The following is a 15,788-nucleotide window of genomic DNA, read 5'->3' on the forward strand; positions in this document are numbered from 1 at the left end:
ATTGTGTGTGTGTGTCTGTCTGTCTCTGTGCGTGTGTGTGTGTCTGTGTATGTGAGAGTGTGTGTGTGTGAATGTGTCTGTGTGTGTGTGAGCGTGTATCTGTCTCTGAGTGCCTGTGTGTGCGTGAGTTTGTCTATCTCTGTGTGTGAGATTGTGTGCATGTGTGTGCGTGTCTGTGTGCATGTGTGTGCGTGTCTGTGTGCATGTGTGTGCGTGTCTGTGTGTGCATGTGAGTGCGTGTCTGTCTGTGTGCATGTGAGAGCGTGTCTCTGTGTGTGCATGTGAGTGCGTGTCTGTCTGTGTGCATGTGAGTGCGTGTCTGTCTGTGTATGCATGTGAGTGCGTGTCTGTCTGTGTGTGCATGTGAGTGCGTCTGTCTGTGTGCATGTGAGTGCGTGTCTGTCTGTGTGTGCATGTGAGTGCGTGTCTGTCTGTGTGTGCATGTGAGTGCGTGTCTGTCTGTGTGCATGTGAGTGCGTGTCTGTCTGTGTGCATGTGAGTGCGTGTCTGTCTGTGTGTGCATGTGAGAGCGTGTCTGTCTGTGTGTGCATGTGAGTGCGTGTCTGTCTGTGTGCATGTGAGTGCGTGTCTGTCTGTGTGCATGTGAGTGCGTGTCTGTCTGTGTGCATGTGAGTGCGTGTCTGTCTGTGTGCATGTGAGTGCGTGTCTGTGTGCATGTGAGTGCGTGTCTGTCTGTGTGCATGTGAGTGCGTGTCTGTCTGTGTGCATGTGAGTGCGTGTCTGTGTGCATGTGAGAGCGTGTCTGTGTGCATGTGAGTGCGTGTCTGTGTGCATGTGAGTGCGTGTCTGTTTGTGCATGTGAATGCGTGTCTGTCTGTGTGCATGTGAGTGCGTGTCTGTGTGTGCATGTGAGTGCGTGTCTGTGTGTGCATGTGAGTGCGTGTCTGTGTGTGCATGTGAGTGCGTGTCTGTGTGTGCATGTGAGAGCGTGTCTGTGTGTGCATGTGAGAGCGTGTCTGTGTGTGCATGTGAGTGCGTGTCTGTCTGTGCATGTGAGTGCGTGTCTGTGTGCATGTGAGTGCGTGTCTGTGTGTGCATGTGAGTGCGTGTCTGTCTGTGTGTGCATGTGAGTGCGTGTCTGTCTGTGTGTGCATGTGAGTGCGTCTGTCTGTGTGCATGTGAGTGCGTGTCTGTGTGTGCATGTGAGAGCGTGTCTGTCTGTGTGTGCATGTGAGTGCGTGTCTGTCTGTGTGCATGTGAGTGCGTGTCTGTGTGTGCATGTGAGTGCGTGTCTGTCTGTGTATGTGAGTGCGTGTCTGTCTGTGTGCATGTGAGTGCGTGTCTGTGTGCATGTGAGTGCGTGTCTGTCTGTGTGTGCATGTGAGAGCGTGTCTGTGTGCATGTGAGTGCGTGTCTGTCTGTGTGCATGTGAGTGCGTGTCTGTTTGTGCATGTGAGTGCGTGTCTGTCTGTGTATGTGAGTGCGTGTCTGTCTGTGTGCATGTGAGTGCGTGTCTGTGTGCATGTGAGTGCGTGTCTGTCTGTGTGTGCATGTGAGAGCGTGTCTGTGTGCATGTGAGTGCGTGTCTGTCTGTGTGCATGTGAGTGCGTGTCTGTTTGTGCATGTGAGTGCGTGTCTGTGTGTGCATGAGAGTGCGTGTCTGTCTGTGTGTGCATGTGAGTGCGTGTCTCTCTGTGCATGTGAGAGCGTGTCTGTGTGTGCATGAGAGTGCGTGTCTGTCTGTGTGTGCATGTGAGTGCGTGTCTGTCTGTGTGTGCATGTGAGTGCGTGTCTGTGTGTGCATGTGAGTGCGTGTCTGTCTGTGTGTGCATGTGAGTGCGTGTCTGTCTGTGTGCATGTGAGAGCGTGTCTGTCTGTGTGCATGTGAATGCGTGTCTGTGTGTGCATGTGAGAGCGTGTCTGTCTGTGTGTGCATGAGAGTGCGTGTCTGTCTGTGTGCATGTGAATGCGTGTCTGTCTGTGTGTGCATGTGAGAGCGTGTCTGTCTGTGTGTGCATGAGTGCGTGTCTGTCTGTGTGCATGTGAATGCGTGTCTGTCTGTGTGTGCATGTGAGAGCGTGTCTGTCTGTGTGTGCATGAGAGTGCGTGTCTCTCTGTGTGCATGTGAGTGCGTGTCTGTGTGTGCATGTGAGAGCGTGTCTGTCTGTGTGTGCATGTGAGAGCGTGTCTGTCTGTGTGTGCATGTGAGAGCGTGTCTGTGTGTGCATGTGAGAGCGTGTCTGTGTGTGCATGTGAGAGCGTGTCTGTGTGTGCATGTCAGTGCGTGTCTGTCTGTGTGCATGTGAGTGCGTGTCTGTGTGTGCATGTGAGAGCGTGTCTGTCTGTGTGCATGTGAGTGCGTGTCTGTCTGTGTGTGCATGTGAGTGCGTGTCTGTGTGTGCATGTGAGTGCGTGTCTGTCTGATGTCCATGTGAGTGCGTGTCTGTCTCTGTGCATGTGAGTGCATGTCTGTCTGTGTGCATGAGAGCATGTCTGTGTGTGCATGTGAGAGCGTGTCTGTCTGTGTGCATGTGAGTGCGTGTCTGTCTGTGTGCATGTGAGAGCGTGTCTGTGTGTGCATGTCAGTGCATGTCTGTCTGTGTGCATGTGAGTGCGTGTCTGTCTGTGTGCATGTGAGTGCGTGTCTGTCTGTGTGCATGTGAGTGCGTGTCTGTCTGTGTGTGCATGTGAATGCGTGTCTGTCTATGTGCATGTGAGTGCGTGTCTGTCTGTGTGTGCATGTGAGTGCGTGTCTGTCTGTGTGTGCATGTGAATGCGTGTCTGTCTGTGTGCGCATGTGAGTGCGTGTCTGTCTGTGTGCGCATGTGAATGCGTGTCTGTCTGTGTGTGCATGTGAGAGCGTGTCTGTCTATGTGCATGTGAGTGCGTGTCTGTGTGCATGTGAGTGTCTGTCTGTGTGTGCATGTGAGTGCGTTTCTGTGTGTGCATGTGAGTGCGTGTCTGTGTGTGCATGTGAGTGCGTGTCTGTGTGTGCATGTGAGTGCGTGTCTGTCTGCGTGTGTGTGTGAGAGCGTGTCTGTCTGCGTGTGTGTGTGAGAGCGTGTGTCTGTGTGTGAGCATGTATTTGTCTCTGTGCATGTGAGAGTGTGTCTGTGTGTGCGTGTGTGTATGTGTGTTTCTGTGAGGGTGTGGGTGGGTGTCTGTGTGAGGGTGTGGGTGGGTGTCTGTGTGAGGGTGTGGGTGGGTGTGTGTGTGGGTGGGTGTCTGTGTGAGGGTGTGCGTGGGTGTGTGTGTGAGGGTGTGGGTGGGTGTGTGTGGGTGGGTGTGTGTGTGAGGGTGTGGGTGGGTGTCTGTGTGAGGGTGGGTGGGTGGGTGTGGGTGGGTGGGTGTCTGTGTGAGGGTGTGTGGGTGTGGGTGTGTGTGTGGGTGGGTGGGTGTCTGTGTGAGGGTGTGGGTGGGTATGTGTGTGAGGGTGTGGGTGGGTGTCTGTGTGAGGGTGTGGGTTGGTGTGTGTGTGAGGGTGTGGGTGGGTGTCTGTGTGAGGGTGTGGGTGGGTGTGTGTGTGAGGGTGTGGGTGGGTGGGTGTCTGTGTGAGGGTGTGTGTGTGGGTGGGTGGGTGTGGGTGGGTGGGTGTCTGTGTGAGGGTGTGTCTGTGTGAGGGTGTGTGTGTGTGTGGGTGGGTGTGTGTGGGTGGGTGTCTGTGTGGGGGTGTGTGTGTGTGTGGGTGTGTGTGTGGGTGGGTGGGTGTCTGTGTGAGGGTGTGTGTGGGTGTGTGTGTGGGTGGGTGGGTGTGTGTGTGGGTGGGTGGGTGTCTGTGTGAGGGTGTGTCTGTGTGAGGGTGTGTGGGTGGGTGTCTGTGTGAGGGTGTGTGTGGGTGGGTGGGTGGGTGTCTGTGTGAGGGTGGGTGGGTGGGTGGGTGGGTGTCTGTGTGAGGGTGTGTGTGTGGCTGGGTGGGTGTCTGTGTGAGGGTGTGTGTGTGGCTGGGTGGGTGTCTGTGTGAGGGTGTGTGTGTGGGTGGGTGGGTGGGTGTCTGTGTGAGGGTGTGTGTGTGTGTGTGGGTGGGTGTGGGTGGGTGGGTGTCTGTGTGAGGGTGTGTGTGTGTGGGTGGGTGGGTGGGTGTCTGTGTGAGGGTGTGTGTGTGGGTGGGTGGGTGTCTGTGTGAGGGTGTGTGTGTGGGTGGGTGGGTGGGTGTCTGTGTGAGGGTGTGTGTGTGTGTGTGGGTGGGTGTGGGTGGGTGGGTGTCTGTGTGAGGGTGTGTGTGTGTGTGTGGGTGGGTGGGTGGGTGTCTGTGTGAGGGTGTGGGGATGCTGGCTGGGCCTGTATACCTTGCCGTTGGGAAGGCGGTGGTGGTGGTGATCTGGTTTGTTGACCTGCCCCCACCGCCCCTCTCTGGCCAGCTGGCTGTGAGGCACTCGCTGGGAAGGTTGTGGTCTGGTTTTCCTGTGAAGCTCAAGGACATACTGTACCGACGCTGTTAGTGTTCCTTTTACCCCCAGGTTGGGCAATCTGCATGAGCTGGAGGTGGGCCCTCCACCCCCAGTGATGAAAACCTTCAAGGAGTTCCTGCTGTCACTCGACGACTCCGTGGATGAGACCGAGTCGGTGAAACGCTATAACGAGTACAAGATCGAATTCCGGCGTCAACAAATGCAGGACTTCTTCCTCGCTCACAAAGACGAGGAATGGTGAGAGTGCACCTGAGAACAGTGCTCCTTGTTTCTATTAACCAGGCATTAACTAGTGATAACGTAACCACTAATGTCGCCGCTGCTGCTTTCCTGCTCGTTCCCAGCTGCCTCTTGGCTCGATGGGAATTGCAGTCTCAGACTGTGGCAGGGGCTGGTTCAGATCCCACACCCTGCTGTCTCAGTCACCCTCCACCAGAGAGAGAGAGAGAGAGAGACCTCCCGGCTCAGTGTCACTCAGGGCAGCACCAGGCCAGTGTCCCCCACCGGGGTCCTCCCCCACCTTCCCCCTCCCCACCGGGACACCCCTCCCCCACTGGGACCCCACCAACATCCCCCTCCCACACCCTTCCCCCTCCCCCACCTTCCCCCTCCCCCACCAGGACCCCCCTCCCCCACTGGGACCCCACCAACATCCCCCTCCCCCACCTTCCCCCTCCCCCACCAGGACCCCCCTCCCCCACTGGGACCCCACCAACATCCCCCTCCCCCACCTTCCCCCTCCCCCACCGGGACCCCCCTCCCCCACTGGGACCCCACCAACATCCCCCTCCCCCACCTTCCCCCTCCCCCACCGGGACCCCCCTCCGCCACCAACATCCCCCTCCCCCACCCTTCCCCCTCCCCCACCCTTCCCCCTCCCCCACCGGGACCCCCCCCCACCTTCCCCCTCCTACTTTCCCATCTCCTCCTTGCTACATCCTCGCCCCCCCCCCCTCCTCTCGCTCCTCACTTGTACCCCAGGCCCACCGGCCTGCTCTGTGAGTTGCCTTGTTTGTGATGGACTGGTTACAGAGGGTCAGCGGGGAGTGGTGACTCTCACTGTGTTTCAGCCCTGGGTTTCCACAGTTCCAACTCTGTCCCAACATCGCAACTCTCTCTGCGATAAAGAGATTACACACCTTGTTCTCTATTTCAAACCCGCGCCTGTTGCAGTGTAATGGCTGTGATGTTTCTGTGTCTGTCATGACTCCTTTCAGAATAGTTGTTCCTTTTGGATTGTCTGCCTCTGCTCTGCACTGGGCTATAATAGATGGATTTACTCAGTGTCTGAGTGCCAGGGTTTGCCAGGGGCGGGAGACCTTGTCGGGTTGCTGACCGTCCTGAAGGGAGCCAGGGCTCCAAACAGCTTTGTTCCGAGAGCGCATGTGTACCACTCAGAAGATTAGTGAACCCTTGAGGAAGTTCAGGGCCATCGCTGACAGAGTACTTTAGGGGCAGGGGGGTGTCAAGCTCCCAGCTGCATTCCCTGCAATGTAGCAGCCTTGTGCTTGCGAGAGTGCTGCTTGTGAGCAGGGATGGAAGGTGTGATCAGGCTGTATCCGTGTTGGGTGGGTCTGTGTGACTGGGGTGTACCGTGCTGGGTGGGTCTGTGTGACTGGGGTGTACCGTGCTGGGTGGGTCTGTGTGACTGGGGTGTACCGTGTTGGGTGGGTCTGTGTGACTGGGGTGTACCGTGTTGGGTGGGTCAGTGTGACTGGGGTGTACCGTGTTGGGTGGGTCTGTGTGACTGGGGTGTACCGTGCTGGGTGGGTCTGTGTGACTGGGGTGTACCGTGCTGGGTGGGTCTGTGTGACTGGGGTGTACCGTGTTGGGTGGGTCAGTCTGACTGGGGTGTACCGTGCTGGGTGGGTCAGTGTGACTGGGGTGTACCGTGTTGGGTGGGTCTGTGTGACTGGGGTGTACCGTGCTGGGTGGGTCTGTGTGACTGGGGTGTACCGTGTTGGGTGGGTCAGTCTGACTGGGGTGTACCGTGCTGGGTGGGTCAGTGTGACTGGGGTGTACCGTGTTGGGTGGGTCTGTGTGACTGGGGTGTACCGTGCTGGGTGGGTCTGTGTGACTGGGGTGTACCGTGTTGGGTGGGTCTGTGTGACTGGGGTGTACCGTGCTGGGTGGGTCTGTGTGACTGGGGTGTACCGTGTTGGGTGGGTCTGTGTGACTGGGGTGTACCGTGCTGGGTGGGTCTGTGTGACTGGGGTGTACCGTGCTGGGTGGGTCTGTGTGACTGGGGTGTACCGTGTTGGGTGTGTCTGTGTGACTGGAGTGTACCGTGCTGGGTGGGTCTGTGTGACTGGGGTGTACCGTGCTGGGTGGGTCTGTGTGACTGGGGTGTACCGTGTTGGGTGGGTCTGTGTGACTGGGGTGTACCGTGCTGGGTGGGTCTGTGTGACTGGGGTGTACCGTGTTGGGTGGGTCTGTGTGACTGGGGTGTACCGTGCTGGGTGGGTCTGTGTGACTGGGGTGTACCGTGCTGGGTGGGTCTGTGTGACTGGGGTGTACCGTGTTGGGTGGGTCTGTGTGACTGGGGTGTACCGTGCTGGGTGGGTCTGTGTGACTGGGGTGTACCGTGTTGGGTGGGTCTGTGTGACTGGGGTGTACCGTGCTGGGTGGGTCTGTGTGACTGGGGTGTACCGTGCTGGGTGTGTCTGTGTGACTGGGGTGTACCGTGTTGGGTGGGTCAGTCTGACTGGGGTGTACCGTGCTGGGTGGGTCTGTGTGACTGGGGTGTACCGTGCTGGGTGGGTCAGTCTGACTGGGGTGTACTGTGTTGGGTGGGTCAGTCTGACTGGGGTGTACCGTGCTGGGTGGGTCAGTCTGACTGGGGTGTACCGTGTTGGGTGGGTCAGTCTGACTGGGGTGTACCGTGTTGGGTGGGTCAGTCTGACTGGGGTGTACCGTGTTGGGTGGGTCAGTCTGACTGGGGTGTACCGTGCTGGGTGGGTCTGTGTGACTGGGGTGTACCGTGCTGGGTGTGTCTGTGTGACTGGGGTGTACCGTGTTGGGTGGGTCAGTCTGACTGGGGTGTACCGTGCTGGGTGTGTCTGTGTGACTGGGGTGTACCGTGTTGGGTGGGTCAGTCTGACTGGGGTGTACCGTGTTGGGTGGGTCAGTCTGACTGGGGTGTACCGTGCTGGGTGTGTCTGTGTGACTGGGGTGTACCGTGTTGGGTGGGTCAGTCTGACTGGGGTGTACCGTGCTGGGTGTGTCTGTGTGACTGGGGTGTACCGTGCTGGGTGTGTCTGTGTGACTGGGGTGTACCGTGTTGGGTGGGTCAGTCTGACTGGGGTGTACCGTGTTGGGTGGGTCTGTGTGACTGGGGTGTACCGTGTTGGGTGGGTCAGTCTGACTGGGGTGTACCGTGCTGGGTGTGTCTGTGTGACTGGGGTGTACCGTGTTGGGTGTGTCTGTGTGACTGGGGTGTACCGTGTTGGGTGTGTCTGTGTGACTGGGGTGTACCGTGCTGGGTGGGTCAGTGTGACTGGGGTGTACCGTGCTGGGTGGGTCTGTGTGACTGGGGTGTACTGTGTTGGGTGGGTCTGTGTGACTGGGGTGTACCGTGCTGGGTGGGTCAGTCTGACTGGGGTGTACCGTGTTGGGTGGGTCAGTCTGACTGGGCTGTTAGTTTTTGGTCATGCTGCCTGTATCCAGCTGAAATGTGTGTTTGAATTCCGGGAAGGGAGGTGTGGAGTGAAATCCTGTCTGTGTTGGAAGCTGTCAGCATTGTCTGTCGGGCCCACAGATATTCCTGTCAGTGTTGGAGAGCAAGGGGAACTCATTCAGCCCCTCGATCTGTTACCCCAGTGACCTGTCCCTTAGCTCCATATCCCGCAATGTCTTTCGGTTGGAAAGATATGTTGATCTCACATCTAAAATGACAAATTGGGCTGCTATGTTATTTACTTTGTGGCTGCAAATCCTCCACCCTCTGGTCTGAAAAAGTGTTGGAATTTCTCTCCTGAATTGTCCGTCTCTGATATGACGTTTATGTTCCTCCCTGGCCACCGCTCCCTGTCAGCTGAACAGAGTTTTTTCTTCTCTCTTCCTTCCCTTCGGAATCCCACCATCACATTCTCTAAAGCCTCACTCAGATTCCTCATTCACCTTCTCGACAGGAGGGGAAGCCAGCCCCAGCTCATGTTGTCTTTCCTTCTAACCTGATGGTGGATTTTGCTTTGGTAATGTTGGTGAGTGTTTATAAAGACACTGAGCCCTGTGCCCAGTTGCATCTTGGTGTGAAGAAGTGACCCATGGAGCGTATCAGTTCGCCCAGCAGCTGCACATCTCCATCGGCAGGTCCCTCCCCCAGAGCCACGTTACTGAGAGAAGGGCCTGAGAGCCTATTACACCCTTTCCCGAGGGTAGGTCACCCACAATCTACCCCAGGGCAAACAGAGATCAGCCAGAACTCCCACCCCCCATCTCCTACCTTGGGAATCAGGCAAGGATGTAAAGTCTGTGAGGGGGAGGGTCAACGGAGAGGGATGTCTGTGAGGGGGGGACAGCGGGAGGGAGTGTGTGAGGGGGGGACAGGGGAGGGAGTGTGTGAGGGGGGGGACAGGGGAGGGAGTGTGTGAGGGGGGGGACAGGGGAGGGAGTGTGTGAGGGGGGGGGACAGGGGAGGGAGTGTGTGAGGGGGGGGACAGGGGAGGGAGTGTGTGGGGGGGGGACAGGGGAGGGAGTGTGTGAGGGGGGGACAGGGGAGGGAGTGTGTGAAGGGGGGGACAGGGGAGGGAGTGTGTGAGGGGGGGGACAGGGGAGGGAGTGTGTGAGGGGGGGACAGGGGAGGGAGTGTGTGAGGGGGGGGACAGGGGAGGGAGTGTGTGAGGGGGGGGACAGGGGAGGGAGTGTGTGAGGGGGGGACAGGGGAGGGAGTGTGTGAGGGGGGGGGACGGCAGGAGGGAGTGTGTGGGGGGGGGGACGGCAGGAGGGAGTGTGTGAGGGGGGGACAGGGGAGGGAGTGTGTGAGGGGGAGACGGCGGGAGGGAGTGTGTGAGGGGGGGACAGGGGGAGGGAGTGTGTGAGGGCGGGACAGGGGAGGGAGTGTGTGAGGGGGGGACAGGGGAGGGAGTGTGTGAGGGGGGGACAGGGGAGGGAGTGTGTGAGGGGGAGACAGGGGAGGGAGTGTGTGAGGGGGGGACAGCGGGAGGGAGTGTGTGAGGGGGGGACAGGGGAGGGAGTGTGTGGGGGGGGGACAGGGGAGGGAGTGTGTGAGGGGGGGATGGCGGGAGGGAGTGTGTGAGGGGGGACAGCGGGAGGGAGTGTGTGAGGGGGGGACAGGGGAGGGAGTGTGTGGGGGGGGGGACGGCGGGAGGGAGTGTGTGGGGGGGGGACGGCGGGAGGGAGTGTGTGAGGGGGGGACAGGGGAGGGAGTGTGTGAGGGGGGGACAGGGGAGGGAGTGTGTGAGGGGGGGACAGGGGAGGGAGTGTGTGAGGGGGGGACAGGGGAGGGAGTGTGTGAGGGGAGGACAGGGGAGGGAGTGTGTGGGGGGGGGACAGGGGAGGGAGTGTGTGAGGGGGAGACAGGGGAGGGAGTGTGTGAGGGGGGGACGGCGGGAGGGAGTGTGTGAGGGGGGGGACAGGGGAGGGAGTGTGTGAGGGGGGGACAGGGGAGGGAGTGTGTGAGGGGGGGACAGGGGAGGGTGTGTGTGAGGGGGGGACGGCGGGAGGGAGTGTGTGAGGGGGGGACAGGGGAGGGAGTGTGTGGGGGGGGGACAGGGGAGGGAGTGTGTGAGGGGGGGAAAGGGGAGGGAGTGTGTGAGGGGGGGAAAGGGGAGGGAGTGTGTGAGGGGGGGGACAGGGGAGGGAGTGTGTGAGGGGGGGGACAGGGGAGGGAGTGTGTGAGGGGGGGGGACGGCGGGAGGGAGTGTGTGAGGGGGGGACAGCAGGAGGGGAGTGTGTGAGGGGGGGGACGGCAGGAGGGAGTGTGTGAGGGGGGGACGGCAGGAGGGGAGTGTGTGAGGGGGGGGACGGCAGGAGGGGAGTGTGTGAGGGGGGGGACGGCGGGAGGGAGTGTGTGAGGGGGGGACGGCAGGAGGGGAGTGTGTGAGGGGGGGGGACGGCAGGAGGGGAGTGTGTGAGGGGGGGGACGGCGGGAGGGAGTGTGTGAGGGGGGGACGGCGGGAGGGAGTGTGTGAGGGGGGGGACGGCGGGAGGGGAGTGTGTGAGGGGGGGGGACGGCAGGAGGGGAGTGTGTGAGGGGGGGGGACGGCAGGAGGGGAGTGTGTGAGGGGGGGGACGGCGGGAGGGAGTGTGTGAGGGGGGGGGACGGCGGGAGGGAGTGTGTGAGGGGGGGGACGGCGGGAGGGGAGTGTGTGAGGGGGGGGGACGGCAGGAGGGGAGTGTGTGAGGGGGGGGACGGCGGGAGGGAGTGTGTGAGGGGGGGACGGCGGGAGGGAGTGTGTGAGGGGGGGGACGGCGGGAGGGAGTGTGTGAGGGGGGGGGACGGCGGGAGGGAGTGTGTGAGGGGGGGGGGACGGCGGGAGGGAGTGTGTGGGGGGGGGGGACGGCGGGAGGGGAGTGTGTGGGGGGGGGGACGGCGGGAGGGAGTGTGTGGGGGGGGGACGGCGGGAGGGAGTGTGTGAGGGGGGGGGACGGCGGGAGGGAGTGTGTGGGGGACGGGACGGCGGGAGGGGAGTGTGTGGGGGGGGTGACGGCGGGAGGGAGTGTGTGAGGGGGGGGGGACGGCGGGAGGGAGTGTGTGAGGGGGGGGGGACGGCGGGAGGGAGTGTGTGAGGGGGGGGGACGGCGGGAGGGAGTGTGTGAGGGGGGGGACGGCAGGAGGGAGTGTGTGAGGGGGGGGGACGGCGGGAGGGAGTGTGTGAGGGGGGGGGACGGCGGGAGGGAGTGTGTGAGGGGGGGGGACGGCGGGAGGGAGTGTGTGAGGGGGGGGACGGCAGGAGGGAGTGTGTGAGGGGGGGGGACGGCGGGAGGGAGTGTGTGAGGGGGGGGGACGGCGGGAGGGGAGTGTGTGGGGGGGGGACAGCAGGAGGGAGTGTGTGAGGGGGACGGGACGGCGGGAGGGAGTGTGTGAGGGGGGGGACGGCGGGAGGGAGTGTGTGAGGGGGGGGGACGGCGGGAGGGAGTGTGTGAGGGGGGGGACGGCAGGAGGGAGTGTGTGAGGGGGGGTGACGGCGGGAGGGAGTGTGTGAGGGGGGGACAGGGGAGGGAGTGTGTGAGGGGGGGGACGGCAGGAGGGAGTGTGTGAGGGGGGGGGACGGCGGGAGGGAGTGTGTGAGGGGGGGACGGCGGGAGGGAGTGTGTGAGGGGGGGGGACGGCGGGAGGGGAGTGTGTGGGGGGGGGACGGCGGGAGGGAGTGTGTGAGGGGGGGACAGGGGAGGGAGTGTGTGAGGGGGGGGGACGGCAGGAGGGAGTGTGTGAGGGGGGGGGCGGCGGGAGGGAGTGTGGGGGGGGGGACGGCGAGAGGGAGTGTGTGAGGGGGGGGCGGCGGGAGGGAGTGTGTGAGGGGGGGACGGCGGGAGGGAGTGTGTGAGGGGGGGGGACGGCGGGAGGGAGTGTGTGAGGGGGGGGGCGGCGGGAGGGAGTGTGTGGAGGGGGGGGCGGCGGGAGGGAGTGTGTGAGGGGGGGGAACGGCGGGAGGGAGTGTGTGAGGGGGGGGACGGCGGGAGGGAGTGTGTGAGGGGGGGGGACGGCGAGAGGGAGTGTGTGAGGGGGGGGGACGGCGGGAGGGAGTGTGTGAGGGGGGGGCGGCGGGAGGGAGTGTGTGGAGGGGGGGGCGGCGGGAGGGCGTGTGTGAGGGGGGGGGAACGGCGGGAGGGAGTGTGTGAGGGGGGGGACGGCGGGAGGGAGTGTGTGAGGGGGGGGGACGGCGAGAGGGAGTGTGTGAGGGGGGGGACGGCGAGAGGGAGTGTGTGAGGGGGGGGGCGGCGGGAGGGAGTGTGAGGGGGGGGGGACGGCGAAAGGGAGTGTGTGAGGGGGGGGCGGCGGGAGGGAGTGTGTGAGGGGGGGACGGCGGGAGGGAGTGTGTGAGGGGGGGACAGGGGAGGGAGTGTGTGGGGGGGGGGATGGCGGGAGGGAGTGTGTGGGGGGGGAGGGGGACGGCGGGAGGGAGTGTGTGAGGGGGGGACGGCGGGAGGGAGTGTGTGGGGGGGGGACGGCGGGAGGGAGTGTGTGAGGGGGGGGGACGGCGGGAGTGAGTGTGTGAGGGGGGGACGGCGGGAGGGAGTGTGTGGGGGGGGGACGGCGGGAGGGAGTGTGTGGGGGGGGGACGGCGGGATGGAGTGTGTGGGGGGGGGACGGCGGGAGGGAGTGTGTGGGGGGGGGGCGGCGGGAGGGGAGCTGATAGCTAGCATCAGCTTCCTGACGGGCGGAGGGAGGTCTGAGGAGGAGAAGCTTCCATATCGGGAGAAATTCAGAGAGTCTGATAACTACTCGCCGTCTGTCGATGCAGTGCAGTGATGGTGAAATCTTAAACTGTGGCAATTAGACAAACATTTGCAAAGTGCTCACACATTGTTCTCTGTCTCGCTGTCTGTCTTTCTGCATCTCTCTCTCTCTCTGTCTCTCTCTCTCGGGTATTTTGTTCCATTTGATTCAGGTAAAGTAGCGATTCTGCAGTGGAGTGTACCCCTCTTCACTGAGATGACAAAATGGAGGGGAAGGTATCGCTGTGAACTAACCTCTTAATTTTTTGTCCTTTTGTTATCTGGAGTTTGTAGTTTTTTTTTGTTTGTATAATGTTAATTCTGACACCTTTCTTCCCCCCCCTCCGAAAACAAGGTGCAGGAGAGCAAATCTGAAGCAAATCCTGGCACGCTGCAATGGAAACCTTTGTACTCAGACCAGCTAGTTAGCCACACACTGCGCACAATGCAGTGTCTAGTAATCCCAAAGTATTAGTTCGTAGTTAGTGAGGAACAAAAATCCCTGGTAATGAAACGAGTCTACAAAACGCCCGCTCGCACACTTGAGATTCTTCAAGATGACTTCGACATCTAAGTATTATGATTTTATCCGTACGTAAGCTGCCAAAACAATTCTTGAAGTAAAAAAGGTTTTAAAAAAAAAACGCAAAATTAATTTGGTGATTTGTTCATTGTTCGTTTGGTAGGAATTTCTTTCTCTCTTAACTGATGTCTGTTGATTCTGTTTGGGATTTTCCAGAGGAGATGAACTAAGCAAGGCAGGAATTCTGTCAATCACTGAACCCCAAAGGTTGTTGAAGAGCCAGCTGCGATACTGGGGACTGTTGGGACCCAGAAGCTCATCCTCGCCCCCTTTCTCAACCACGTCAGTCCCTTCTCAGGGGGCTGACTGCTGCAGACTCGCTGGTGATGGTGCCATCCTGATAACCCACCAGGATGAAAGAAAGACTGATGTGGAGGCACTGCCAGCTTCTCTTGCTGGGCACCTCAACCACGGGGACCCTTAGCAACAGCAGCGTGCCATCCAAACCCTCCAGTCTGTCCATTTGGATCATGGCTAGTCTGGGCTTAACCTTACTCGACTGACCTTGCTTCCATAACACTGACCAAATACTTCCCCATGCCAGCTTTGAATCGTGAGCCAGCCCCCTCCCAAAAGAACCCTTAGCATTTTTATGAGAGAGTTTGAAATTGCCACTTCTGTTTGTGTGATACCTGACATCGTCTCAGAACTTGACAGTTAGCGCAGGTTGTATGAACTGTTTGGGAGTATTTTTGGGCTGTGAAAGGTGAAGGGAAATCCAGTGTGTCCTTTGAGGAGGTAACTCATGCTGTGGTTACAGGGGAGCTAGTGATGTACAGATTTCCAGGAGACATTGATAATAGATTCATACAATCCCTGCAGTGTAGAAACAGGCCTTTCAACCCAACTGAAGAGTAACCCAGCCAGACCCATTCCCCTACCTTGTTTTCCTATATTTCCCCCTGACCAATGCACCTAACCTACACATCGCTGAACACTGTGGGACAATTTAGCATGGCCAATCCACCCTAACCTGCACATAGTCATAGAGATGTACAGCACGGAAACAGACTCTTCGGTCCAACCAGATATCCCAACCCAATCTAGTCCCACCTGCCAGCACCCGGCCCATATCCCTCCAAACCCTTCCTATTCATATACCCATCCAAATGCCTCTTGAATGTTGCAATTGTACCAGCCTCCACCACCATTTTTGGACTGTGGGAGGAAACCGGAGCATCTGGAGGAAACCCACGCAGACACGGGGAGAATGTGCAAACTCCACATAGTCAGTCGCCTGAGGGTGGAATCGAACCTGGGTCCCTGGCGCTGTGAGGCAGCAGTGCTAACCATTGAGCCACCGGCCCTATGTGCCACATCAGCAGTTATTATGGAAACTAAGCTAATGGTGTAAGGGTGTGGGGTTAACATTTCAGAATCAATACAAGATCAGCGAGCTAAGAGGAAGCAGAGAGTAGGTGTGAATTAATCTTTCTCGGGTTGGCACGATGGAACAAGTCTCACAGATTGGTGCTGAATGTTTTACAGTTTATAGAAAGGACTTCGCAGGAGGGCAATGTGGCTGATGACCCAAAAGTAGGGAGGAAAGTAAGTTGTGAAGAGGGTGTAGGGAGTCAGCAAAGAGAGAGAAGTTAGTTGAGTGGGCAAAGGTTTGGCAAATAGAGTACGATGTGGGAGACTAACAAGTAAGTATAATGTGTGAATGGAGAGGGAGAGATAGCAGAGCCCTGAGCTGGTGCAGTATCTCTATGGCCTCCTGCATGGATCACAGAGGTTAGTGCACAGCAACAGCACGTAATTAGGAATGCTCGCAGGATAGTACCATTTATTGTGAGGTTATGTTTCCATTACACATACTGTACATTACTGGATGAAGGGTGTAAGTGCGTTGGAAGCAGTTCAGAGGAGGTTTACCAGACTAGTACCGAGGGAGGAATGTCTCCTGAGGAGAGGCTGGGTTTGTTCAGAACAGACAAAGGTGAATTGATTGGAACATAATACCTGGGGCTGTGGGAGAGTGATGTTGGGTTAGATGTGGAGCGGATGTTTCCTTTGGTGGGTGAATCTAGGGGTCACTGGTTAAAAATAAACAGCCCACCCATTAAAGACAAAATTAAAGGTAGTTTTTTTGTCAGGCTGTTGGGACTTTCTCTTCCTCAAAGGCACTCACCCTCTCTCTCAGACACACACGCACTCACACTCACTCAGACACACTCACACTCACCCTCTCTCAGACACACTCACACTCACTCAGAGACACACACTCACTCAGAGACGCACACTCAGACACACTCACACTCTCTCATTCACACTCACTCAGAGAGACACACTCACTCAGACACTCACACTCTCACTCACACTCACTCAGAGACACACTCACTCAGACACACTCACTCAGACACACACACTCACTCTCTCTCACTCAGACGCAGTCACACACTCCCTCACTCAGAGACACTCACACTCACTCAGAC

At 59.3% G+C, this 15,788-nt stretch overlaps 1 protein-coding gene across 1 annotated transcript in view; it reads left to right on the forward strand.

Annotated features, from left to right (window-relative positions):
• Window positions 1-15,788, forward strand: part of srrt (serrate RNA effector molecule homolog (Arabidopsis)) — a 69,718-nt gene that overhangs the window by 6,047 nt on the left and 47,883 nt on the right. Inside the window, 1 exon segment of the mRNA XM_087982906.1 lies at window positions 4,401-4,607. Coding sequence (XP_087839032.1) covers window positions 4,401-4,607 — 207 coding nt within the window.

The sequence above is a fragment of the Chiloscyllium plagiosum genome, unplaced genomic scaffold (assembly GCF_037043375.1).
Source record: "Chiloscyllium plagiosum isolate Xiang-an unplaced genomic scaffold, Cpla_swu_hap1 HiC_scaffold_44, whole genome shotgun sequence".
NCBI lineage: Eukaryota > Metazoa > Chordata > Chondrichthyes > Orectolobiformes > Hemiscylliidae > Chiloscyllium > Chiloscyllium plagiosum.